Genomic DNA, 27,721 nt, shown 5'->3' on the forward strand with positions numbered 1-27,721 from the left:
CTTCATCTGCCATTCGGATGTCTACGTAATACCTTACCTCAACTTTGTCGTACACGGTTGTTGAATATAATTTAAACAAAATCCTCTATTTCCAACATCATTAGGTGCTTCGGTTGCATCTGTATGAAAGATTAATCTGAAAGGTTTGACAGTACCTGAAATAAAACGCAAAAATATTTTTATTTGATTATTGAACATATATAAAATAAAAAAGAATACTTTTTGTTGAAAGGGATTGTGATGCAAATAATGAGAATACTTACTAATGACCGAAGATGAGTTAAGGTTTTGATTATCGGCATTAAAGGTACCGCCACATAATCGGTCTACACAAGTAGTGGACATTGAAGGAGATTTGCCTACGTTAATCGCACAAGGAATCATCAGCCAATCTGTTTGACACATGGCACCTGTCATAGAAGCTATTTGGGTTCCTTGAGTATTACCCGTTAAAGTGAATGCATTATTACGAGACATTTGTCCTGAACCACTATTAGATACCATCGTAGCTGTAACATTTATATTTTATCGAAATTTATTCGATCAACAAGAAGACATGTATATATATGTGTATACAAGACGAGGTAATACTAATATTTGAATGACTCCCAAGTTATACGTTCTATGAAAAATCGTTTCGTGCTAATGTTAGATAGTTTCCTATTAAGATTACTTATGACAAACATTGCCAACTTTGTTTTACTGAAATCTTTAGTGATATACAAACTTCAACTTAAAGTTAAACAAAACAAATTTTTGAGGAACTAAACAGAATATCTAAGTATCAAGTAAACCCAATAAAATTTAATATATTTTATATATATAGAATTTTGATGTTATCTCGAGTTTCGTATTAAAAAGTAAGAAATTTCATATAAAAAAACAGGATTGATATTCAAATTTGTATAAAATAATATAGCTAATTTTGTTTAAGGAACGACTTATAAATGGATAGATTCAAAAGACTAAGATTCCATTTTTTATTGTTTATTTTCGTCATATGAACTCTATAACATGAAATTTTTATTTTATTACGCTTAAAATATAACCACCTGATAAATATATATTCTCGTTCTTTCAAAAATAATCTTTTCAAATAAATGCGTTATTCAAATGATTATTTTCTTTGTGGCTTTTAAAGAGCAAAAATTTATCAAACATTTAATTTAAATATTATATTTCATTCGTAATAAATTAAAAATTCATGTTACAACGTTTCGATAAATGACAAAAATAAAAAATTCATTATTTTTTTAAATCCCTTCGTAACTTTTAGGTCACCTTATTAAATATTTTTTTTGTCGCACCTTCATCCGAACATGGCATATATTGAACACCACAAAAGTTTCTTTCCATTCTGATGCATATACTGTAATCCTGATTGGACAATTGTAAGCCGGTCGAGGCATCGAAATTGAATGATTTTATTTGCCCTGATACACCGGTAAAATATTGCAAACATCCTTCTTCGGCTCTATAAATTGTGTTACAGCGAATCTGTGAGATTCGGACTTTCCAGGATCGTGGAAAGGAACTTCCGCTCGTGACGAATGTCAGTGCAATGGGATTAGTTTGTCCTATACCAGCATCGATGTACACTGTGAAAAACAAAGAAAACGTGTCTTTGGCCAATGATGAATTTCATTTTATTCGAGACTCGTATTAAAATAAAAATCTAACTTACTGTGGTTGTCATTATTAGTTCCACAAATGGTTGGTACTGGATTACCCCCAGAAACAATAAATTGATCGTAAGTGCATAGATTGTTGATCGTCTCGGGTCCTCTTATCGTAAATTGTACAAAATCCAGTCTATAAACAGTTAAAAATCTTATTGAATTATGTATAAATATAAATGTATTCTCGCGTGCGCTATTTAAAATTAAATAAATTTTTAAAGACTGAACACGAAGTTATAAATCGTTTATTAGACATAAAGAAACTAATATATCATATGAAGTATGTCAATAATTGAAAAAAAGACGTATTTGTTTGTTCAGTCTAAAAAAAAAGTATTAATTTTAAATGCGAATACTTTTTTTTTACCCATTGTACGTATACCAGATATGTAAATCTGGAAACGATCAAAGAGTACTTCTTTTTCACCTAAATTGGCACACATCCGGATGCAACTTCAAAAGAGTCAGCTGACAAGAGTCCGTACCATCAAACGTCGATGGATAATTAGGATTAACGAAATAAGTATTATTATCGTTGATCGTTTGTCCGCATGAGGCCATGACTAAACGACAAAGGTAATATCGATTTTTGGAAATAAATAATTAAAAAAGTCACTTTATTATAATCTGTATTTCTTACCGATACAACAGACGCCATAACCATTTGCACAAACTCCGCTGGATATACCACCTCGCTGCGAACATTCAGTTGATGATATGCAAGTACCATTTTCACCATTCAATCCACCACAGGCATTATTCTCAAATCTTACCACGGTGAAGAGTGGAAAAACTGAAGATAAGTTTTCAAAATTTTTACTTTCTTTTATTTTTTTGTTAGTTGTACGATAAACGTGAACTTACGTCGTTTTTCTCTCTTATTTTGTGCCATTCTAACATTTTGAAGAGCTGACATGTGCGTTTCGGGATCGTAAGATTCTTGAGATCGATTTTCATTCGTTTGCCATAAACGTCGTCGTTCTGGAAACTTTTGTATTTTCCATATGTTCCAAGCATCGATTTCAATGCTTATTGCGATAAAATTAATTATAAGTATAGTTAAATATCGTTTATCGAACATCTCGATGATTGACAATATGTATCGAATTTATTAAAATAATAGTTGCTTTAAATTGTAAACATTTGAAACGTTACTCCGTGCTTACAGATATTACACTAAAGACAGGAGTTACAAAGACGCGAAATTAAATATATTTGAGAAGATGATTTACACGGTCTGCATACCAAGTTACAAACCGATTCTTGCGATTACTAGGGAAAGTCGAGTAATTTAATTGAAGATAAAAGCGTGAGTAACTCGATGTATTGTGCTTATTTCTTGAAGCATGATAATCGTCGCTTTCTTAACTTGTAAGTCATAATCGCTGAAATTAAATAGAACACGGTACTTTCCATTTAGAGTATTCTATACGAAGACGATCACTTTTTCGAGTACTTTCACTACCCCATTTTCATTTTTCATGCATATGTCGTAAAGATTCTAACACTTATCAAAGAAAATTCAATAATTTCCATTATAAAAAAGTGGATTCTTTGAATTCCGCCTCAATTAGACTTATTTCTCAAAATGTATATCTCCTTAATTATAGGCAATAGAGATTTCGTTCTTACGAGAAACAGTAATTAGAAAGAATTAGATATTTATAGAAGTTTTATATCTGTGATTAGATAATTACAGTACAGAAATGTTGCAAACAATACTTTTAAGACAAATTAAAATAAGTAGTCCGTTTTTAATCCTAATTATCGAAGTAAAAGTACAAGGCGAAATACAAAATTCGAAGTACCCTTTTACAGAAAATACAGCAACAAACGAAAAAAGGAAAAAGGAAGAACCAATAAATATAGCATTATTCGAGCGAAGGTTGCTCGATTAGGATTTTGTTCGGAAAATGGGGCTTTATGTACAGCGGTGGCAGGGGTAGAACAACGTGAGCGGCAGGTATGAAGAGAGAGGGAAAGCAGGGCTGGCAGGAGCGTAGGTGAGCTAAAATAGATCGATGGACGGGTGCGCACGCAAGTGTACCTCCGGTTGACTTGGTGTAGCCTGCAGGGGAGGTAGACCCTACTACGGTCGAGGAAACGCGGGTTGGGAGGAAGGTAAAAAGGAAAGGAGAAAATCGGTAGCTCGGAAAGATTCTTAAAAGCAGAAAATTCGGGAGAAAAGAAGAGAAAATGGAAGAAATGGCTAGTAGAAGAACGGGTCGAATCCCCGAAGAGTAAAGGCGCACCTCTTTCTCGTTTTCTCTCTCTCTCCCTCCCTCCCTTCCTCTTTCTCTTTCTCTTTCTCACCTGTTTGCCGGCAATAGGATTGACTAGGTGCGGACGGCGGCGTTGGCGGTGGCGGTGGCGGCGGCGGCGCTACAAGTGGCTGGATTCGTAAATCGGGAGCACACGAGCGCGCTCGCCCGCTCCTTCCTTCCAGTTTCCTTTTCGCTGCTTGCGTGGACGTGCACGTTTTCTCGCACGGAAACGTGCGACAGCCCTTCTTAGGATAGCACCTTCGAGTATCTGTCGAGATCGTAGCTTCTCTACTGGGACACATCCAATAGCGTCTTCGATAACTTTGAATTTGGCATTCTTTTTGGTAAGTAAACAAATAACTGACGTGGAAATTCATATTTAACGTTCCGTGAGCCAATTTTTTTTAGCTGATTCCCGCTACAATGGGATGGTTACAATTTCTTTGCTTTTTCTTTTCTTATCTTTTCTTTTTGCAATGGAACGTTATCGCCATATCGTCAGGGTTTCGACAGATGATTTAATAGAGAGCCATAACGATATTGACTATGTCTGCTTTGTCGTTTCTTAAAACGCACGAACCCATTTATTTTCGTAGATCTCCTTTATTTCAAACGCATAACGTGCTACGACCGTACTAATACGATTTAAATGGCAGCTTTTGAGGAGAAACGCTAATTGAAATTTCCTTGGACCATGCCAACACAACTCTCGTATTACCGAGGGTTGGCTGATTCTCTTACGTCGTCTAAATTTCATTAAGCTACATTAAAACTACTTTCATCAGTTTACTCCATAATTAATTAATTGCTAATCATTTAAATTTCTAAATTTAACGTCGAATACATTTTTATTCAATGTAACCGGATATACTGGATATTCCTTTCTCGTTGATTGGCCGCTTTATTAATTCTTTCAAAACAAATATCTTTTCTTTGTAAATTTAAAGTTGCTCTCATCGTCGGAAAAACAAAATTGAATAGAAGGCCGTCGATGGAACTCCTAGATCCGGAAAATCGATTCTCGATTTTACGGACGCCAAAGGCTACCTTTGCATTAAAGCTACTGCGGCCCGTATTCCAATATCGATACTCCTTTCCCTACGAAACCGATGCAAATGAAAGGTTTATTGGGACGAAAAAATTCGCGTACGGAAGAATGGAGGCAAAGGAAAAATTGAAGAAATGTTTTGAAAATCTTTCTACGTCGTAATTTTTGTTCACTTTTACCGGCTGGAAGGATCACAAAATGCAATCGATTTTTATAAAACGGAACGAACAGAACTTCAAACAGTTGACGTATATGCTTAAATACTAATCTATGTGAAACGTAAACATGTTATCGATATCGTATCGATAGGTTCGCTCAACAGGTTAAGCGTATTGTGCTTTGTTGTCGATCGATCGTTAATGTACGTTATAATTAACGATTATTTTCTGTTGTAAATCTTACTAAATGGTACGATACGTACGATGTTTAACGAGTGACCTTAATGGTCGATAGATGCAACTGTAGTCGAACGGTTCACAATTATTTACGTAAAATGTGTTTTGTAACAAAAAGTTTTGCGTAGCTTTGGAATATCGATTATTTTGCATGCGTATGCCTTAACCTCGCGTGGCTACGTTCTACTTTTTATTTACGATATCGCGATGACCAGCTGTCGATCTTCTGCACGATGGAAAATAAAAGGAAATTAAAAAAGAAAAGCACACGGGAAGAACGAAGAGAATATAAACGAAAAAGTTTTCCATTCGTATAGCAATTATCGAATTTTCGAGTTATGAAAGGATTCGTTAAGTATCAATGAACTTTTTTGCAAAAAAAGTTCAACAGTTCATCTGCATTTCCTCCTTCACGATTATTGGCAGCTATATTGAAATAATATGTATACGAATGAAACGAGAGCACGGATCGATAATGAGCAGATTCAAAAACAAAAAATAGAGAGTTTAGGACGTTTGGTATTTTATTTTATTCCTTCTTTGGATCAGATAGCCATTTGTAATGTTAAAACGCTTTAAGGTCTTTTAACAATCAGATTTAATACTTGCATAGATAAAGAGAGATATAGTCTACTCGTATGTAAAGTGACCGTAATATGGTTCTGAAAACTAAGTAAATTCTTACTCGTGAATGAAGTTTTTTGAAATTGTGAATGGATTATATAAAGTTAATGCGTTATGTCAAGACTTTTTACATATATTTGATAATTGTTCGTGGCTGCAACGAAAATGTAAAGCTTTTTATAAGATTTTTTGTTTTTATTGAATTTTAACAACCAAATCACGTCAATTTATATGGTAAATATCATTGAACTTACAATATCTTCGAAGGACTAATACTATAGTTTAAAAATTTAATACTTCTTTAATCAATGCATGACCTTTAAAATTCATAATAGAATTTGATATCATTTTGCAGACAATTTTCAAATTGTTAAATCTATTCACAATTTTTGAAGATTTCGTTTCATAAATTAAACAAATGTCTCGAATTAGTATAGTTAAAAGAAACTATAATTATTTTTGTAATTCATTTTATGCATGAATAGGAAACTTACCATGGTAAGAAAACATCTTTGAAACGTTTCGTAGGATCTTACGAAAGAAATTTAATTGCAAGGTTCGTGTACCTCTTGAACGTAATATATTCGTTAATTACTAGCGGTTATTGTTTATTTCTAAAGGGACACGCGACCTGGCATGCTCAATTCACCTACCTCGTTCTTTTTTTCTTCGAACGATGTAAGTCAAGCTTATCGATAGAAGAATCTTGGTGAGTTAAGTAGTCTCACCTTTTACTATTGTCCTCTTTGACTTACAACCTTTTTCCATTTCTTTTTTATACTTATTGGCTTTTTATGATCGGTAGTCATCAAGACAAGAATTCTCTTGACGAATCTAACGAAAATGTATTATTGCAGTCGATGGAAACTAATGTACTTGTTCTAAGAGATCGTGTTTAGAAGCACGCGTGCGCATGTGTTACGAGTTTATGAGGAGACACGTACTTAGGTACTAGTTCGTGTTGAGTCACGTTGTTCGGAACAGAGAAGAATACGAAAGCTTATGTTACTTTTAAGAGCTTTTACAGTAAGTATTATCTATAATTTTATATTCGAACTTGTTCGAGCTATTCTAAGTTTATGTAGTTTGTGAGTATTTTGCAAGTACGTTCATGCGTAGATACGTACATATATATATGTACGTATATAGATTTATATGCATATATGAGATATGTGTTTGAATATTCAGATCTTACAATAGTCCAGTTTAAGCGCTTGTTATTAGTTTTCTCCATTTTCCAAACTGAGAACCTGAGGTAAGTCATTTTGTTTCACAAAATTATACTTCTCGTATATAATTATGCTTATTTCACTCACGCGAGCCAAACTCTTTTACAGATCACGGATTATTTGAAAGATCGAAATCGAAGAAACTTGATGCAAAATATTCTTCAATATCGTTACGATCTCATCCACCGAGTTGCAAATTTCTACTTTTATTTTTTATTCTTTTCGTTCAGCTTTCTCCCTATTCATATACTATAATTAACAAAGTTGAGCAACCACAATGCAATCGATTATTTACTGTCGTTCGATATCTATATCACGCTAACATAACTCTTGCCTGTTATTAATATACCCACGGAAAAATAGATATACAATATACACAAATAGCTACAGCAAATTGACAAGGTCTTTACTTTTCTCACTTTCTATCTTCTTTTTCTTTCTTGTCGTTTGATTTGCCTCTCTGAAATACCATTTACGAATGACACGAGTGCTTTCAGATTGTCTTGTTATTGATCCTTTATTACGATTTAAGATCGACTAGGAAAGTACTACATACCGACGTAGATCCAGTGAGAATCGCTAAGGGTTGTGAAGAAGGTAAAGTAAATGTAGGTACTATTGTACATCGTCGTGATGGAGTGGTTGGTCGATGGTTCTTTATCGATTTTCTTGCCGATCGAAAGACCACACTCCATCGCTCTTCTCTTGACTTTTATCATTATTCGAAGTACGCTTGCCAACTGCCGAAAAATGGATGTCATCGTCTTTGATGTCCAAGAAAAGAAATGTTTCATTTCCTTTCTTTTTTAGAAGAGGAAAATATTTTACATTTTTGAAATCATAGTTACGTAACTGCAATAATGTCTCGGACATATAATCTCAAACGATGCGTACGTATCTAGATACCTACAAATGCACCTGTTTATTGATATATGTATGTATGTATCTAGATGAATACACATAGAAACTACGTATCTATACGTATATATATACGTTTCAGTTTATATCTACGTTTCAGTTTAATTGTTAAATTGAATAAAAAAATTGTGTTAATGCTATCATGAGTGAAATTCGATTGATATTATTGTTTATGAATACAATTAATATTGTGTTTATTTTACTTGTCTCTGTAATAATTAATAATTTGTAACGATTTACTCGTCAAGTAACAGAACTTTAGAACAATTCGTTATTGTGTCATTATTGTGTTATCGATTAATAAAGAAAATGTTTTATAACTCTGGAACAAATAATTTCCATACTAAATGTTTATCGAGAGATTTTTATATGTCCTGATGAGTACTACAGAGATTTCAAGTTTAGAGATAATTTTTTTCTATAACTCTGTATAATTTAATATCTTTTGGAAATTTGTCGGAAACTATTTTATAATCATTTGAAAAGAAAATTTTTTTGTATCCTCATATTAATACTTACAATTTATTTTCATATTGTTTTCAAAATGAGGCCACTTATTTCTGTGCCATCTTGTATGTATAAATATGGTACGATTGTTTTGTGGAAAATCCAGTGAAAAATCCAAAATGAGAAGGACAAGAGAAATACTATCGATATTTACATGGCCGAGAATTTTATCAGTGCGTTAAATCGATGCGTGTTCTGTAAAGCGATGATAAGGGCGTATCCGATAAAATATTATAGATTGATATCAATTTTATTCGAAACTCGTCGTTATCGTACCAACACATAATAGGCCGGGTCGAGAATTTCAGTGACATTTTAGCAAAAAATAAACTTTCTCATATAGATATCTAATAAACTTGCATTTTTTCTTAAATGTTGATGGAATTTAAAAATGAAAAAATTAATAATTTTATTCGCGATGTCCTGACGATTTTGTTTAATATTCTCTCTTCATTTTTTCACAATAAAAAGCATTCTTTCTCATTAAGAATGCAATAGTTTCAAATAAAATTACTATATTTAATGTACGCATTAAAAATGTTTAATAAAATAAAACAAATCTTAAAAGTTCTTTAACATTGATATGGAATATCTTTTGGATTTTAAATTTCTTTCTATTTTGTTCTAGCTCAGAACTTATTACTGTTTAATGCTATCAGTGTTACATCATGTCTTACGTATGTGCGTTCTCAACCATTATTGGGATTTTGTGAAATACTAAGAAATATGAGATGAACGTACTAAGATATAGATAATGCTTTATCTTTTATTTTCAGTCTGCAATCAGTTGAAATATTAAAGACTGCACAGAGAAATATTCGAAATATTTTTTATATAATCTTTTAACATTACATCATTTAGTTACTCTTTCGTTTTATTCAATTTACATTTTGTTTTATGTAGTTTATGTTTAATTAAATGTTATATATATTTATATCATAATTATATTTATAAAATAATATATAAATATTATATATATATATGTATTTATTTTGTATTCATTAACTTTATCAGTGAAGTGTATATTACTGCTTTGTTCACATTTATATTACATTTTATTTTATGTATGTTTGTATATTTGATCAATAGCATTTAAACATTTTAATGAGTGTTTTCTAGTAATTAACTGTATTCTGTTAATTTCCTTTTATTATTCAGATATTAATTATTTAATAATAATGAAGACTTATCTCATACATCAACACTTGTTTCTTTACACCAGAAAATTTATCCAAAGATCTGGGTGACTATTTATTTTTATATCAAAAAAGTAAAGTATGAAATAAAATCTTTCCAAAAAAATTGACTTTTAAATAGTAAGAAAAAATCAATTAAATAAATAAACTAACTAATGAACTAATGAAATATATTACATCATATAGGTACTATTAGAAAGAGATTATTTTTTAACATTTTTTTTAGTTTTTATCATATTTTTATGGTTCAGAAGATATAAAAAAACGTCACTAAAATCCTAGATCCGAACCATTGTGCGAAAACCTGATAAATTCAGGAAAAAATTTCTTTTATATATTCTTAAAAATGCATAATTAAAGTTAAACTATATCGTGATTGATTCAAGTCGTTCTTGTTGGAAATCTTGTCGATCATATTATTTGAAAGGTATCTATCTCTTTCTCTCTGTCCTTAGAAAATCATAACAGAAACATAATCAAAGTAGATCTGTTGAAATTATTGTTTCAAAGGATAGGTGGCACAGTAGAAGACGAAAAGTGTGTCAACGAGGCAATCGCGACTTTCGATGGTAATCGATCTCTCGATGCGACGCCTTTTGTTTAGTTGTACAGTCAATAATGCGCATATCGAATGATCTTACTTTTGAGACAACGTTCTCTCGAACTTGAGTGCTATCCTCGACGAACATAGAAAGCTTAACCTAGAGATCTTGATATACGCAAGGTAAAACAATACGTTTCAGGGTCAAATGTTAGACACGCGATTCGTCTCGATATTCAACTACATATGATTGCTAATTACTCTTGAAATGGACGAGAGTTTTCTTGCGAAAAGGAAGAATCAATTTAACAAGATTGTGACATAACAAAATTTCTGATTAAACATATTCTGGTATAAATCTCAATCAAACGATATCTCTGTTAAGAACAGTAAATTATTTATTGCTGAAAGAAAAAATGTAATTTTATTTTGATATTATAATTGTGAGTAAATAAAAAATACTGGATTAATAGAGATTTAAAGTCCAAAAAGAATTTCAAAGCCATTGTAACTGTTGTAGTGCTAAAATCTTATTTTGACATTTAAGAGATAAGATCTCTTTCCTCTTTCCATTTGCGTTTCTATTTGTACACGTAATACGTTTTCTTGAAGAACGCAAAACCGCAACGATAATGTAGCCGTTACTCTCGTCTAGTTTAATTTCCCCGTAGCGAGACACCTTCCGGTATACAATTCAGATTCTCGTCAATAGTTTAGCGGTTTCAACATTATTGTTGCACGGAGATAGGAATTGTACTTTAAAAAGTATAATTTTTATTTTAAGAAAAAATATTACTTTCTTTCTTTTTTCTTTCTTACCATTGCTGACACTGCACCATTTTTATTTACAGACGAGGTAAATGGTCTGCCATTTCTTGGAAAGATGATCTTTTACGAAGAAAAGGCGTCAACTCGAATCATCAAGCTCCAATGTCGACGAAGAAGAATAGAAAGTGAGGAAGGTGTGGATGGCTCTTGGACAATCGAATCGATATCATCGTCGTCGTCGTCGTCGTCGTCCTCCTCGTCGTCGTCGTCGTCGTCGTCGTTGTCGTCGTCATCGTCGTCGTCGTCGTCATCGTCGTTATCAACGTCATTGTAATTCCATTGGAAAATCTTAAAGAATTAAACAAATGGATGGCCGATCGAGAATAAGGATCGAAATGATTTTCGTCGTTTGAAAATCGATCAGTGTGATAAGAACAAGTGAGAGAACGAACGAAATTTTGAAAATGAGCTTCTTCAATTCTCTCCAGCAATACGTGAGCGACAGCGTGGCGAGCTTCAGCCTCAGCCCTAAGAGATTCTCCTTCAGTCGAGAGGACTCTGCTAGTACGACAGGTAGAAGCGGCTCGAGCGGAAGCATTGTCAACGACAATTCGAGTGCACATCAATCGACTCCTCATGGTTTTCCCAAGGTACCAATATACATATATCCGTTAATCTGAGGTATCGTATTGGACTTATTTCCATGAATAAAATGAAGAAATCCTCTTTTTTATAAGCTTAAGAATTTTCCAAAGTTATATATTAATTTCCTCGCAAAGTAGAACATTCTTAGAGCATATCAAATAATATTTGCCTTTGATTGATGAATAATACTTATATGTGTAGGTAATATCAAAATGAAACTAAAAAATAATTTTAGATTTCTATAAAAGAAAAGAAATTGTTTTTTATGCAAAATGCTCGGTTGAGATAACTCATAATTTAGAGCATCATGGCTCAAATATAAAAAATAAGATTTTGATCATAACAGCAAGAAAAATTATTTTTGCTCGCATAAAACTTCTCTACGAAGATCAAAATAAATTCAAAAATATTGAATCTCCTTCATGAAACCACTTATCACGTTTCACACATCGAGTCCAGTCGTCTTTTTTCGATACACAGTTCTCATGTATTGCTCCCTTACATACCCGATATATTCAGCATTATCTTCTTCTTGAAAACTTTCTTCAAACTTTTCTTCAAAATCTGAAAAGTTTTTATCCGAAGATGAATCTACTATAAAGGAGACGTTTATTTTTGGATTGGTTTAAATTTTTAACATGTTTTGTTACTTTTGCCACTTGAAACGTCTCTTACGTTTTTTAATTTATTAAATTACACCTGATGGCGTACTAGGAAGTGGATTAATTTTATTTAGCATTGCGTCTGATGTGTCTGTCATGGGAGTCTTTTTATTAATTGCTTGCGAACAACCAGGTGACACAAGTTCTGGTTCTTTATTTTTCTTTCTATCTTACATTTGTTTTTATAATAGTCCTTCGTCATTAAAAACGATTAATACAAAAAATAAAAATCCACCATCTCTGTAAATAGTCAAATAAAAACGTGACAATGTATAATTTTATGACAAACCAACTATCCCCAAAAAAATTGGGCCATTTCAACCTAAGAGTCAGAAAGTAATGATTCTCTTGTTTTTTTAATAATACTACAATATCTCATCGCACAAATATAAATATGATCTTTAAATAATATATCAATACACTTTACTCAGAAAAAGTTATTATTTTTTGATAAATTATTTAAGATTTACTCGTATGAGTTTTTTTATCAGTCCTACTATTAAAAACATCTGGAAACAGAACTGTATCTATAAAATATGAGTTGTCTCGCCCACAAGGTTATCTTACTCGATATAACTGTATACTAAAATATTAGTCATCTCGAAAAGAAAACACTGTTCTATTTATATTTACGTGAGACTTTATTTATGATTAGTAGAAGACACGCTAAAAGGACACGAACCATTACATTATTTGTGGCCATTATAGGTGGTGCCACCGCCAGGAACAACAGTCTCTTCGTCCTCACAAGCTCGTTCACTTTCGAGGAGACGTACTTTTGATTGCACTGTCCCGTCAGGATTGAGCGTTCATCCTGTCGCTGCAGCCGCAGCCGCTGCGAGCGATGGCTCGGTTTGTGGTCCTGTTTGCGGTCAGAGCTGTGGAAGTTCCCCTTCACCGCGAAGAGTCGGTTCCTTTCGTCGAAGTACCGCCGGCGCGAGTACCGATCGACCACCGCTCATGTTTTGCCGTCGCAGACCTTCTTGGCCAGAATTCGACGTACAAGCCACTTCTGGGTAAGTTTTACGTTTTTTAACATTTTTTTTTTTTAACTAGTTGGTCAATGAAACAAACTTCGAAATAAGCTTCGAAAGAATAATAAATAAATTTAAAACATACCCACATGTATGTGAATTCCTCGCGCGATCGATATTTTTTCTTGCATTATTTGACAGAAATGAAATTTTTAATAGAATATCTCTCCGTCAAATGATATATGTAATTCGATAAAAAAAAACAACATTTCGATGGATATAATCAAAGTAAATTCTAAAATATACGTATATTTACCTATATATTTTTATATTGGAGAGAAGAAAGCTCGAGCTCGAGCTCGTTAGATACTTTTTATTCATGATGAAGGACGGTCAAAGGTTATCGTCCCACGGAGACGCACCTGTTGCGAGCAAGAAGATATGAAATAGCAACGACGTTGGTATTTCGCGCTTCTCACACGAGAAACGAGACGATTTCTTCATCTCTTTTCCCCCTTATCGTAAAAACGTATCATTATAACATCACGTTGCAACACCTTCGAAGGTTATCATCGATATCGATATAGTGTGTAGTTAGTAACGCGAGAGAAACTTACATATGTATATACATTTTTATTACATATGTATATCTTTTCCTTTCATACGTACATAGAACATTTCTAAGAATTTTTCTTCAAGAAAAATTAGAACGGGAGTGAAATGAAAAAAGCGAATCAATTCTCTGTACACGTTAGTGGGTAATCAGGAAACGAGTTTAGTTCCGTTGGATGTAATCCAATAGACATTGACGACGATCCGGGAAGATTTGTCTGGATAGGAAATGAACGAATGTAGGATTAATGAATTTAACTGCTATCGAGACGCGTCTGGCGTGACTGAACTAAGAAAATATACCGGATTCCGTGTAATTCGACACCGGACACTTAAGAAATCAAGTTACCTACAATTATCGACTCTGATTATGAGGAACCGTGTCTCTTTTACTCTCCGATTTCTAATCACAATTTATCAGCAACAAGAAATTGATGAGAAAACATTCGAGAGATCTCCATATGAGATAGTATATATGAATAAGCATTTCTACGACTATGATCATGTATGCATATGAGATTTATTTCCACTTAAAAGTATCTGCTTATTTTTTCTAATGTATCGAAATTGAAACATATTCGTATATTTTTTTATTTGGAAACTTTCCAAAAATATTTTTTTTTCTTTATTTCAATATAACGATTCAGGTATTGTATCGAACGATCTTTCAGTTTTTTAGAAGACTGGAAGAAATCGGAGAAAAATTGGAGAAAAGAGAAGATTATTAAAAGTCTAGTCGGCGTACTGATAAATATACGTGCTTTCAAAAGCAAGTAACGTAGCAAAGACAGTCGGACTCGTGCGAGCGAAATGAAAAATCGATTCGGATTTGAAATGCCAAAAGAATGCCGAGGTCGCATCGATATTCCTCTTATTTACTCCGTGGAAGTAGATACTATATCTAGAAATATGACGGAAATAAATGCACGATCGCAAATTCTCCTTAAGAGATTCTTATCTATTTTCTTCTTTCATTCTCCCTTTTAAGTCCAGCCATCATTGGTGTCCTTCGATTTTAAAAATCTGTTGTAGCTGTATAACATTCCTTACGAATCATATAGAAATTGTACAAATTATGAACTTAGAGTTTTACATCCATATACAAAAGCTTCTATTGATAATTTTGTCTAATAAGTTCATTTTTATATTCATATCATCATTTATTATCACATATCATTTCGAATATTTTCAGATAATTAAACTTTTGCAAATTGCAAAGGACACGAATCTTCAAATAATCTAAAATAATTCTTCGATAATTTTTTGTTAAAAATTTTCAATAATACGAGTATCGATGATCAAAATAATTATTTTGAAAATCGATAGGTAATAAAATCTAATATGTCAATTAAAACATGTCTATACGGGATAAATAAATTTTACGCAAAATTGCTTTTTCCATAACAAAAGATAAAAAATTTGTAATAACTAGGTACACATGCTCATACATATTTAGAAAATGATATGATTTATGTAAAATTTCAATAAAAATTTCCAGCTTTCGTTTCAATCATAAATTATAACAGAGCAAACGTTTATCGCGATCACGATTGCGTAAATTACTCACTCCTGTTTTAAAGTCAAATTTAACCTTCCGTTTTGCGATTTTCAGCTTTAGAAGTTCTTTTTAATAGTTTGTTAATCGTCGAAAAATTTAATGCACAACGAATTATGTGGGTACGAAGCTTTAAGAAGAAACAGCCCATGATCTTATAATATACATACAGAGGGAGAGTCGGTGTTTATAAATAACAAGACGATATACGGTATCGATGCTTGGAATAAATTAGTTCAGTAGCGCGTATGCTTGACGCAAGGTGTGCGAGACAAACCGGGAAAATATAATGTCGAGTGTGGAATTATTTTTATTCAGATTAAAGAAAATTTTATCGAAAGGAAAAATGACAAAATCATTATAATATTTGATTAATCAATATTATTTTTTTTAAGTGTTCAAGAAACCGATGGCTCGTTTTTCGAGAGTTTCACCGCGTTATCTTGGAAACAAGAGAATCGCAGACTCGTGGCTCTTCAGGAAGTCGAAGCTCGAGCTAAGGATCCTCCACCATCGTCCGCAGAAGCCAACATAAATTTCTTCCAGTCTCGTCGACTTAATAAAGAAGAGGTCTTTGCAAAGAGCAATATTTCTTCCTTCAAGCTTAAACTTTAGAAACGTAAGTTGATATGCATGTTTTTCAGATCGAGAAACTATACGTTGAAGTTCTTTACACGATCGCGAACACGGTCGGAGCAAGTACGGGTCAGTACGCTCACTATAAAGAGGACCTTTATGGGTATGCGCAGGAAGCGTTTGGTATACCACAGGATCAACATCGACGATACCTCGATATTGCTTCGAAAGAGAAGGTAGATTTGAAAGAGACCTACGCTTCATTTTTATCATATTTCCATCTTAACCCTTCTATGTGCGTAACTTGATATTTTTGTTATACACTTTCATGAAAAATATATTATACAGAATAATCAGTTTATATTAAAGCAAAAATAATAGAAAAATTATAATATCATTGCATACATTAAAGGGTTATTAAGCTTCAATTAAAAAAAGGAAAAAGAAACAACAAAAACATTTTCTCACACAAATTTCAGCCTCCTATCGTGGTCCTAAGTGTAATAGTTATTGAAGCTGAAGGGCTAGAGGCGAAGGACGCTAATGGTAAATTAGATAACGATATAATTTAATAATGAATATTCATAAAAAAAGAAAATAAGGGTCTAGCGAGTTGTTCGGTACGATAGGTTTCAGCGATCCATATTGCATGTTGGGCATACAACCTGGTAATACAAGCGCACCACTGAGCCCACAAACGAATCTGTCAGCTCATTCTCCTCATACACCTCCAGCTTCACCAAGACAAACGGCTCGAGCCTTATCCGATGGAGGTGAGAACGATAACTCGCATCACGAAAAGCTTCGAAAACATCATAGGTAAGATTGATGTAAAGTGAAAAGAAAAATAAATAAAAAAGAAAAAAGAATAGAGTTCAATACTTTGTTATATTGTTTTGCTTCTATAGACGTAATAAAAATAATAATCATATTAGTAAATACTGGGAGAGTCACTTAACCCTTTCATCTGAAATATTTTCGATGTAACACAAATTTCCAAAAGATGTTTTCTACAAAAATTCATGTCTTCGAAGGGAATACAAAATGGTTTGATCTTGGTCATTTAAAGTCGTTTGAAGATCGCATGAAGATCACCTTCAATTTCTTCAATGGAAATCACCATTTTTCAATTCATATTCTTACAGCTTACCTCGAAAACTTTTCAAAACAGTATAATAAAATACTTTTTCATTAAGTATGTATTATACTTCTCCAGTTATAAGGTTTGAAAGTTACAATACCGCCGCGTCGACATTAGCATTACCGAAGGTGTATTACGTGGAGGTCGTACGGTCGATCTTCGTACATAGCAGCACATTAACTTTGAAACTTAATATCTCGATAGTGGTTTGTGCGAAAGTCACAAGTTAATAATGTTTTGAAAACGATGTCAACTGTAAGAATATATAATAGAGAAGTATAGTTCTCATTACAAAATTTAAACGTGGCCTTTATGTGATTTTTAAGCGCTATCCAAGATCAAACCAGTGACACTATTTTATATCTCCTTCGAAGTCACAAAATTTGGAGAAAATATTTTTTCGAAATCTATGTTACAATGGAAATATTTCGAGTAAAAGAATTAAGTCACTCACCCCTATTATAATATTCTTCGGATCGAATTTTTTTCTATGCAGTATCTACGTACATAGGAGAGAGAAACTAGGCCTTTTAGGATTATTCTTGCTAAAATATCTAATCCACGAAAGACGGCTTCATATAACATCATCGAACAAAATGCAAAGCGGGAATATTTATCGCGAACAAACTCTCTTGACGAAGCGACAATGCAGCTTGCGATAACAAAAGGTGCACCGGATGTAACAACTTCTGTCCTTACTTTACACGCTGCCTTGAAATATAGCGAACGAAAGCGCTAGCGTATGCACTATTCTCCCTTCTTCTTACTCTCTCTCTCTCTCTTTCTCTGCTTGTTAGCTACGCCATCTAGTGTTAAAAAGAGAGAGAAAAAACGAGAGAGAGAGAGAGAGGAGAGAGAGAGAGAGAGAGAGAGAGAGAGGAGAGAAAGAGAGAGAGAGAGAGAGTAACACGATTAATACCGCGCCGAGTGGACACAGTGCTTGACAGGATAGAGTATCGGCGTTAACTGTGGTTTCGAGAATCTCAAATAATATATTTTTTCTTTTTCTATTTTTTTTTTATCTTACATCTTAATGCCTGCTGACATCGGAAATATGGTGAAACAACGACTAAACGTTTTGTGAGAAAAATCACAATTTACCTAAATACATCAGCACGTTATCTGAAAAATTGTCTAATAAAATTGACGGGATGTCTATTAAACGTCAGTTTCAGGCTATCATTCAAACGCAAAGAGCATACTAGCAGACGAGAACACCGAGAATCCTTTAGCGGAGCGGTTCCTGCCAAGTTTATACGTGCTACCACGGTGAAACCGCATACACTGAGCCCCCAATGGAAAGAAAAATTTCGCTTGTAAATTATCGTCCTCCCTTTTATTTATTTTTTCAATTTAAATTCCGTACAGTACGCCGCAAAAGTATCTAGTCTCTCTTAAGTACCATAATATATTAAATAAATTTTATAAAAAATTATAAGTTCTTTCTTTTATTTATCGGCGCATTTTATAGCAAAATATAACATCTTAAAATTCACAAATTTTATATGTAGACTTCTTGGAATCACTTTCAGTATCTTCGTATCAAAGAATGTTATTTAAAGTACTTAATATTTTTCAATGTTACATGTAATAAAATATAGCAATAAAATCAATAAAGTAATATCTAAGCGAGAGATGATACTTGAGTGACTACCTGTCTATTAATGAAAAAATAGATAAATTTATAGTCTTTTGCGATATAATTTTATTTTAGCGACATCGACGATATCAGCACGGATATCTTGCATCTCGATATATGGTATGTTTTCGTAAGTAGGTTTTACCTACTTAAAATATATACGAGCTAGTACATTATTTAGAAATATATCATTTTTAGGGACCACGACGACGAATCCTCGGTATTCGACGCCGTTAGTAAATTGAACGAAGTGCGAGGTGTTAAGGGTCTTGGCCGATTTTTTAAACAAATTGCACAAAGTGCTCGTTCCGGTAGTCAAGACGACTTTCTGGGCTGCGTGAATGTCCCTCTTCAGGTATAACAATATCCACGAGTTAAATAGAAAGGACATTTATAATTTTCTCGACTATCTTAGGACATTCCAAGCACAGGCTTGGAACGTTGGTATAAACTCGAAGCAAGAACTCAAAGGAGCAACATTCAAGGTAGAATCAAATTAAAATTGTGGCTATCCACACGAGAAGACAGAGGAACATCCGAAGAAGATAATTGGGCTGAACTTAGACAGCAAGAAAGACTTTATACTATCTTCCTCGATCATGAAATGAACAAACAAGGGGTATACGATCTGTTTCTATAAACATTCAAGTTATTTTATAAATTATTTACTCTTTTATTCTCTTATTCGAACTTTATATCACTTCTCAGGAAGATTTCACAGGTGAATTACCCCAAACAGCATTGACAATTCTTCATCAACATGCTGTGCAAGGTGATGTCACAGAATTGCAGCAGGCGTTGATCAAATGGATCGCTAGTTCGAAACATCCAGCTGTCGATTCGAAAATTCTCTATCGTCTTCTTCAGGTAATCATTTAAATCGAAGAAAATACGAATAGTAGTAAAAATAGTATAAATAAATGTCAATCTTGAGTAACCTTGCTCTCTATTATTTCGCTTTTTAGGAAATAGATAACCTATGGCATCTAAAAACGACGGAAACGTTATCGCGAGACGAAGAACAGTCTCTAGCGGAATCTTTCAATGATTTTTTAGAAGTAGCACTCAAAAAGATTCAACAACATCGTATGTTATACCCGCCCTTACATCGATTATCGATCTCTAAGCTTGACAATCTTCTAAGGTAATTTCTAATTATTTATTTAATAAATCTATCGAGTAAGGATTTGATGTTCTGAAATGCGTTTATTACTTTGTTTCAGATGTTTAGGTCTTTTATCGAACATGAAAGCTTTTTGGGCATGCTGTCCCTTTAACAAAGAAATAAGAGGAGAGATTATTACAGCCCTTAGAAAGGGAACTCACGAGTGGTATGTTAAGCGGTCAAAAACCTTTTGTTTAAAAATAAATTTTTTAAGTGAAACGCCTCGTTTCCACGTTTTAATTACTAATCTAGGTATGAAGATGTACGACATCAAACTATGTATCATGATCAAGAACCTGATCAAGATGCGGATCGCGTCTTGCAAGACTTTACAAATTTAGTCACGGCACTGTTAGTAGACTTGGAACAGGGTCGTATGTATTATAATAGTCTCTTTGAAAGGTAAATTAGATAATATCTCGCGTTGTTTATCAAACTAGAAAGGATTTAATTTTTAGTGACGATGATATTTTCTGCTTTCAGTACAAACGGTGTACCATATTTTTCCGCAGTTTATAAACAGTTGGAAAAACTGGTAAGTATCTAATAGGAACGATTAATATCAATGATGAGAATTACGTGAAATTTTGTTACTACGTCACAGCGGAAACACGTGACCACATAAAACACGATGTTATTTTTTATTTCTTACCTCGTCGAGCTCGATGTGCTATGTTTGGCTTCAATGCTTTATCGCAGACATCGATCGTGTTTTTACATGCTCTTTTTAATATGATTGAAAATTTTTTAATTATACGTTCATATTTTTAACAAAGCACGATATTGCGACGTTATTTTTATAGATTCGGTCGATGTATATTTACATTCAATTGTGTTAGTACACATATGCGTGTCACACACACATACACCAATTACTTATTTACTGTGCGAGATATGAAAAGCTTGCGATAGTTAACAAGATGATTATGTACCATTGACGCACAAGAAAAAGAAAGAATTCGCAAAAGATTATTGTCCATCGGTTCATCATTATTTTACTGTACAGAAAATGTTTGTTCATAGCTGGCGGAACACGTGGCGAAACATATGGAGAACACTTCCGAGGTACTTTTCTAATACCTCCACGAAATGTTAATCTCTCCTTGTCTTTCTTTTCCCACATTCTTCAACTTTCCTGTAGATGTAAAAGTAAATCGTACCTATCGAACCTACCCTCCATCTTCGTATACCTGGTGATGTAATTTCAAAGAAATAGATTCTAGAGAAAAAACAGTATTAACTATATTAATAACCAATCTATTTTCTACTGTCTGATATTATTTATTTATGATGCAATATATTTGTAATTTCTTAATAGAAAGTCCTTATTGCAAAATGTCAAGAGACTAACGTACAATGACATCGACACGGATAGTGCTTAAATCTTTTATTTCAGTGATAATTCACTTATTTCCTCGATAAATGTTAGGTAACACTGGCACTGCGATATGTGCTGCACGTATCTGTCATATAGATATGCATGGTAGTTGCATGAATAAGTTGAAAATTACATTACGTATTTCAATTGAATATTTTATTTCTACCATGACACGATATTATGTGATATAGTATATTTTTTATAGATAAAATAAATATTTTTAATCTATATCTTTATTAAACCGAAAAATTAATCAAAAGAATATTTCCAATATTATTAAGAAAACTTTAATATTTCTTTTTTGTTTCATATAAATGAATTATTTTTAATAAATTGAGCTTCTAATTTTAAATAATTTGGAATAATTTTTTTCTTACAAAAATAATCTTTTTAATTAAATTAATAAAAAATTTAAATTTTGTTACTACTTATTTCATTAACACTTTCTGATTCATACTACATGTATACATTGTTTTTTAGCTCTCTTAGCAATCACATTTTTGCACTTTATAATGATCAATTGCTTTTCTTCATCATTCGTTCAAATTTTTACAGTACTAGTTATAAAAGAAATAGATTTCTAGTAGAACGACAAAATATTTGTACGTTGAGATATTGAAAGAAATTAAAAATCATTGTATATTAAAATATTTATTACTAAATGATAATTAATTCGGCAGATACAAAACGAACTCGGTGCAAGAGTCACTACGGCTTGTCTCCAAATTCATGGACAAAACAGAGATGAAGATTACGTGTTACCACCTGGTGCAGAAATAGGAACACCAATTTTTGAGTTATACCTAGCATTACAAGATTTCGTGAGGTATATTCATTCAAATATAAAGTATTTATAGACACATCAATTTTGTTTTTAAGAGGTAACAGGGAAACACATTTTTTCGGAAATTATTGACTCAAAATTAAGAAAAAAATAGTACCATTACAAAGAAAATTAAAAGAACTTTCAAAGGATATATACCATTTGACCCTTGTTAAAGATTTAAGATTTTTGATTATCTTCCTTGAATTTATGACAATGACCTGATACCCTCGCAAACAAAATTGAAGAGTCTCGGCATTTTTCAAACAAATCAATCATTCGATTTTGTAATAATCTGGACACTTTTCATTGAGACATTATATACGATATAATAACGATTTATAGAATACTTATTTTTACAATTTTTTCTTTTATTCAGTATGAAGGACAAGTTACCGTTATCTGATCAGAAAACTCTGATAATTTGTAACTATTACGAGTGGTTTAAACCGGCGGTTGACAAGTGGTTGGATCTTGCAAAGTTAAAAGCAATTCAAAGAATCAGAAGAGCGGCGGAATTGGATCGAATTTGTACTGGTGATTTTATAGTGAAGCATTGTACATCTGCAATTGATGCAACTGCATGCTTTTACCAGGTAAAGTATTCGTATATCTTATATATCAGTTTAATAGAATAACAATCTAAGACATATACATGGTTAAATAATTGCTGTAATATTTATAGATTAAAGAGTTTTGGAAGAAATTAGCATGGCCAGATTTCATTGGATCGTATAGTTTCGTATTGAAAGTCATCGATGTAAGAGATCGAATTAAATTATTTCATTAATGTAAAACAATATTTCAAACTTACACGTATCAAAATTTTTCTCTTATAGGCTATCTGCAGTCCTGCTGCTTACTATGCTGAAATAACTCATCAAAAATTAGCGGAGAGTGGATATTATGATGAACAGACTCCATATAAAACCACAGACGAGGTAATCGCTCAGGTAGAGAATACTTCGCTTTAGTTTACGCATTAGTGCTTTGTAGAAACATCGGCAGATAGTATTGAGTAAGTAGAATATCTATATATTGTCTAGATGCAACGTTCGTAAGTGTAGATACATGTAATGAATAATGCATATATTCTGCTACATTTTGAAAGAGAATTTTTTCCAAATTTGGACAACGATATTTTTTCCAAATTGAAATTAATGATCTATAGTAGAATTAGCAAAATTTTTCTAAATCTTCTTCTATGATAATTATATAGTTTTCTTTATAATTTAATAATACAATTTATTTTGACAATATTTACAACTCTTGAAAATACTTGAATACCATATTAATATTTTTATACATACGCAAATTTATAACACTTTAATTATCATTTGTTAGCAAAAAATTTGGTTCGAAAAAGTATATGAATATTTTTTTAAATCATGTGATTTTTTTTCCATTTAGATGTGCGTCGCTATAAATGGCTTAGAATATGTGAGAAGATGGTTATTAGACCTGGGCGAAGAACTTCATGTTGAGAAACTTCTCACAGCGTTAGAGAATCAAGCTGGAGATTCTGCTCGCGTACAATGGAGAAATGCTTTGACTTTACCATTGGAGCAAACGCCTGGACAAATGTTACTCTTCATTAATCAAATTGTTTCAAGAATCGGCACGAAGGTCAAAATCATTATAAAATATTGATAAACGATAGATATATCATAATGATATATCAAATATATTCGCATTAATATTTGTACAAAATTAATTCAAATTTGATCGTCTTCCTTGTTTCTTATTGTTCAGATGAGACCACCTTTGAAAAAATCCATGTTTCATCTTGCTTGGTCACCCGACAGTTTGCCCACGTCAGAAGCAATCACACCTTTATTGGAGTATTTGGATGTACATTTGGTTGCTCTTAATTCTGCTCTTTTAGCCGTCAATTTTACCCGTGTCTTACAGGATGTTTGGGAGGTCGTTCTCAACGAGTTGAGCAACCAAATGGATGGAAATGCAGGAGTAAGTTATATAAAATGATTAAAAAATCACGGTAATAATAATGATATAACCATTGACTCTATTCTAGGACAAGCCAGTTATGTTTTATGAAAGATTGTACGAAGCGCTCGATCTATTGATCAAGTTCTTTCATGCGGATGAGAAGGGTCTATCTTTAGGGGTACTTCGCAGTCGGAGCTTTTTAAATGTAGAGGAACGCTTGCAGTATCATAAAATGGATACAACTTTTCTCATTAACCGTTATTATCGTCAACGACTTCAGGTAATAATAATTTTATCGACAATAAGGAAAATTTCATTTTTTCAAGTTTTCGTTCAATTCGAGCCTTGAATTTGTCCTAGGACCAAATGAATACCGTAACATCCGAGTACGGTGTTTTGACAGTGAGAGCATATCTGAATCACGATTCGCTTTGCGTGGAAGTGATTAATGCTAGAGACGTAATACCGCTAGATCCGAATGGTTTTAGCGATCCCTTTGTAATAATCGAATTGTTGCCACGAAAAGTTTTTGAACATTGTGCTGAACAACAAACCAATGTTAAGAAAAGAACATTAAATCCGATGTTCGATGAGTGCTTCGAATTGTAAGTTTACGAATCCGCATACTGCTCTTTTCATATCAGTTTCTTTCGTTAAAATGTAAATTAATTTTTTTTTAATTAAGTTCCGTAAGTGTGGAACAGTGTCAGAGTCCTGATGCTATAGTCTTATTCACTGTAATGGATCACGATGTACTCACAGCGAACGACTTTGCTGGAGAAGCATTTTTAGGATTAAGCACGATACCCGGTGTAGCTGACACTAATACCAGTATAGATAATTTTCATGGCCTCAAACATACAGAATTACCGTTAATGCACCAAAAAAATCGAAGTAAGTAGATACTTACGGTAAACTTTTAAAGATCAATACTCCGAACGAAAATCGGCCAATTTTTTAGAGCATACCATATTTGTATAAGTAACTGCATATTAATAAATAAAATGATTCCTATTTCAGACCATCCAATTCTTCAAATCCTGGAAACAAGAGTCGGCGATAAACTAGCCCTCGACTTCGTAAAGAAACAAAAACAACGATTCGCCACGGCATAAAGAAACGTGGTATCATTATAATGAATAAAATCAAATGCACAGGTTAACAATGGTCGAAGAATCAACGAGAAAGAAGACGTAGCTCGTTAAATCTTCTCCGAATATTTAACGCCAATTCCCAATTCCTGTGTAAATCGTGTTGAATTTAATCAATGTTGGTAGGAGTGGTCAAGAAATAGCAACGAGAACTTCAAAATTATTTTTCTGTTAGAAACGAATTTATAGGAAGGATTTAAAAAATGTTGGAAGGTGGAAATAGAAATATGTCTGTGTGATGTATTTAACGGTAAATGTTTTAAAATTATCGTCCAACTCGGAACGATTCGTCGAATTCGGAACGATATAAAAAGAAAGTCTCGTCTCGTCTCGTTTCGTCTGGTCTCATCGTAATGTTGGCTCGATATATGTACAATGTATATATGTACCTATGTTCTTTCGAATCGCCGCTAAAGGATCGATCTTATTCTCGAAACGTTTCTCGATATGTCTCGACCTATTTTGCATAGCTTCGAGAAAATACTAAGTCAGTAAAAGATGATCGATATACAAGAATATTTTTCTTACACGTCGTCGGCCAATACATCTAACTTATTCTATCTTCTCGTCGCCACTCTAATTCTCGAATATTATCTCGGTAAACAGTGGCGTGTTTACTAAGAATGTCGAAAGATTATTCTATCGCTAAAGGAAACGTGTCATCGGCAACACGTTCCAATAACAAGACGTCTTAGCACGATCCTTTCTAAACCATGCGATTCAAACCTTTGAATCGCGCCTTTAGTACAAGGTGTTACGCCTAATTTCATTTGCTCGAACAATCTCTACTTTTCCTACTCTCTTTGCGACTTTGTCAACGCAACGTTTGATGTTGAAAAGTAGATATTTTGCATAACGATTGGAAAAATTAGAAATACATATAATGTATGGTATTATGAAAATCGAAGAAGAAAAAAAGTAAAGGAAAAAGGAAAGGAAGGAAAAAAATGAGAGCGAAACTAATCTCAAGCGCACACACGTCAATTTTTTCTAATGCACGTATCACTTTGCGCCTCCCTGTGTATCTTATACATACAAACGATGAGGATATTATGTAAAACACTTTACATCTGATGCGCCTTATATCAAAAGCAAAGATTAAGTAAATAGATATATAACGTATGTTTGAACCTGGATAAACTTCGTGCATCGAATCCAATCGAACTTCTAGTATATTTTGCTTTTTCAGACCACCAAAAACGTATGTACAATCTATCTTGTATCGTGAGACAAATAAATGATATATATGTATAAATATTAGTATCTATTGACCAACGACAATAAAAAAGGAAGAAAGAAATATAATAGTAATAATAAGCTATGGCATTTCTTCAGGAATTTTGGAATTTGAAGAGGAACCGTCGTTCTTAATTAACATTGTCTGATTAATGCATGTATTGTCCTCGGTTCGTATAATTGGTTCACCATCTAATTTTTCCAGATGAGGAAGACGTCGGGCAACTTCTAATCTCCATTGATCCATCTAAAACAAATTATTCGTCGTAATTGATATTTTCCCTATGTACGTAAGTTGTCATCATCACGCTCATAGAACTTTTCAGCTACCTCAAGACTATCGTACAATGGATTTCCAACAAAAGATAGATCTCGAATATTTGTAAGTTCTTGCAATCTGCTAAATTCGATCCAATCTCTCACCAAATTATTAGACATGTACAATGCTCGAAGATTTCTCATTGCGCTGATTCCCTTCATTTTTTCGATATAATTGTAAGAAATCCAAAGTTCTTCTAAAGTATCACCAAGTGGTTCGAGACCTGAAAAGCTTTTCACCACATTACGACTCAACGACAAGATCTTTAAGTTTTTCAACGTACCAATTCCTACAAAATAATTCAAGTTATTTTGTATATATATTTATCTTTATAAATTTTCACCTGTTATCTTTTCGATCATATTCGTCGACAAAGATAATTTTTCACATCCGGTTAAACACGCCAAAGAATTATCCATCTTTTCAATAGGAAGCCATTGAAAGCTTAGGATAACTTCTTTTGCAGTCGCAGGATCCTGCTTATTTTCTTCCTCCCAACGTCGTATAGCTTCTTTACAAGTCGTTGCCTTGACGACTGCCATTTCTTCTTCGTACTTAAATTTCTAATATATTTCTTACTATTTATAAAAAAGGAACAAGCAATCAATAAGAATAAAGATAGATAAAAAAAGAAAATAAAGGATAAAATTTGGATTTATCTGGACAAGGTAGTGATCGGAGTAATCGTAACAGTGCCTAGGAAACAATCAATGTATCTACTTTCTT

General features: G+C 32.9%; 3 protein-coding genes across 8 annotated transcripts; 1 reads left to right on the top strand and 2 right to left on the bottom strand.

The window, feature by feature from the left end:
- Positions 1–5: 5 nt before the first annotated feature.
- LOC127067278 (cubilin-like) lies at positions 6–4,110 on the bottom strand. 3 transcript variants are annotated; one of them, XM_051002040.1, is made up of 8 exons: positions 3,993–4,110; positions 2,544–2,667; positions 2,320–2,472; positions 2,107–2,242; positions 1,685–1,812; positions 1,308–1,598; positions 264–509; positions 6–155 (listed from the first exon to the last, which is right to left on the bottom strand). In XM_051002040.1, exons 2-8 carry the CDS (start codon positions 2,593–2,595, stop codon positions 34–36), a joined length of 1,128 nt encoding a protein of 375 aa, XP_050857997.1. In that variant the 5' UTR covers positions 2,596–2,667; positions 3,993–4,110; the 3' UTR covers positions 6–33. The 3 variants fall into 3 exon arrangements, with proteins under 3 accessions (XP_050857997.1, XP_050857996.1, XP_050857995.1); XM_051002039.1 differs by having other exon boundaries at positions 2,544–2,707; positions 3,993–4,091; XM_051002038.1 differs by lacking the exon at positions 3,993–4,110 and having other exon boundaries at positions 2,544–2,913.
- A 15-nt stretch (positions 4,111–4,125) lies between these two features.
- Positions 4,126–26,695, top strand: LOC127067275 (BAI1-associated protein 3). 3 transcript variants are annotated; one of them, XM_051002030.1, is made up of 27 exons: positions 4,126–4,287; positions 11,253–11,819; positions 13,185–13,492; positions 16,013–16,187; positions 16,262–16,429; positions 16,673–16,739; positions 16,823–17,012; positions 18,504–18,650; positions 19,049–19,093; positions 19,172–19,328; positions 19,389–19,592; positions 19,682–19,840; positions 19,939–20,117; positions 20,197–20,304; positions 20,391–20,540; positions 20,622–20,673; positions 21,162–21,203; positions 22,197–22,342; positions 22,719–22,935; positions 23,025–23,099; positions 23,179–23,292; positions 23,750–23,965; positions 24,092–24,307; positions 24,375–24,569; positions 24,650–24,894; positions 24,975–25,183; positions 25,310–26,695. In XM_051002030.1, the coding sequence occupies exons 2-27, from the start codon at positions 11,634–11,636 to the stop codon at positions 25,402–25,404; spliced, it is 4,065 nt and encodes a 1,354-aa protein (XP_050857987.1). In that variant the 5' UTR covers positions 4,126–4,287; positions 11,253–11,633; the 3' UTR covers positions 25,405–26,695. The 3 variants fall into 3 exon arrangements, with proteins under 3 accessions (XP_050857987.1, XP_050857989.1, XP_050857988.1); XM_051002031.1 differs by having other exon boundaries at positions 4,127–4,287; positions 23,179–23,280; XM_051002032.1 differs by lacking the exon at positions 21,162–21,203.
- Positions 26,595–27,721, bottom strand: LOC127067281 (dynein axonemal light chain 1-like). Of its 2 annotated transcripts, none has more exons than XM_051002050.1 (3): positions 27,339–27,721; positions 27,007–27,218; positions 26,595–26,923 (listed from the first exon to the last, which is right to left on the bottom strand). In XM_051002050.1, the coding sequence occupies exons 1-3, from the start codon at positions 27,535–27,537 to the stop codon at positions 26,759–26,761; spliced, it is 576 nt and encodes a 191-aa protein (XP_050858007.1). In that variant the 5' UTR covers positions 27,538–27,721; the 3' UTR covers positions 26,595–26,758. The 2 variants fall into 2 exon arrangements, with proteins under 2 accessions (XP_050858007.1, XP_050858006.1); XM_051002049.1 differs by having other exon boundaries at positions 27,007–27,284.

This window comes from Vespula vulgaris, chromosome 10 (genome assembly GCF_905475345.1).
Source record: "Vespula vulgaris chromosome 10, iyVesVulg1.1, whole genome shotgun sequence".
Taxonomy (NCBI): Eukaryota; Metazoa; Arthropoda; class Insecta; order Hymenoptera; family Vespidae; genus Vespula; species Vespula vulgaris.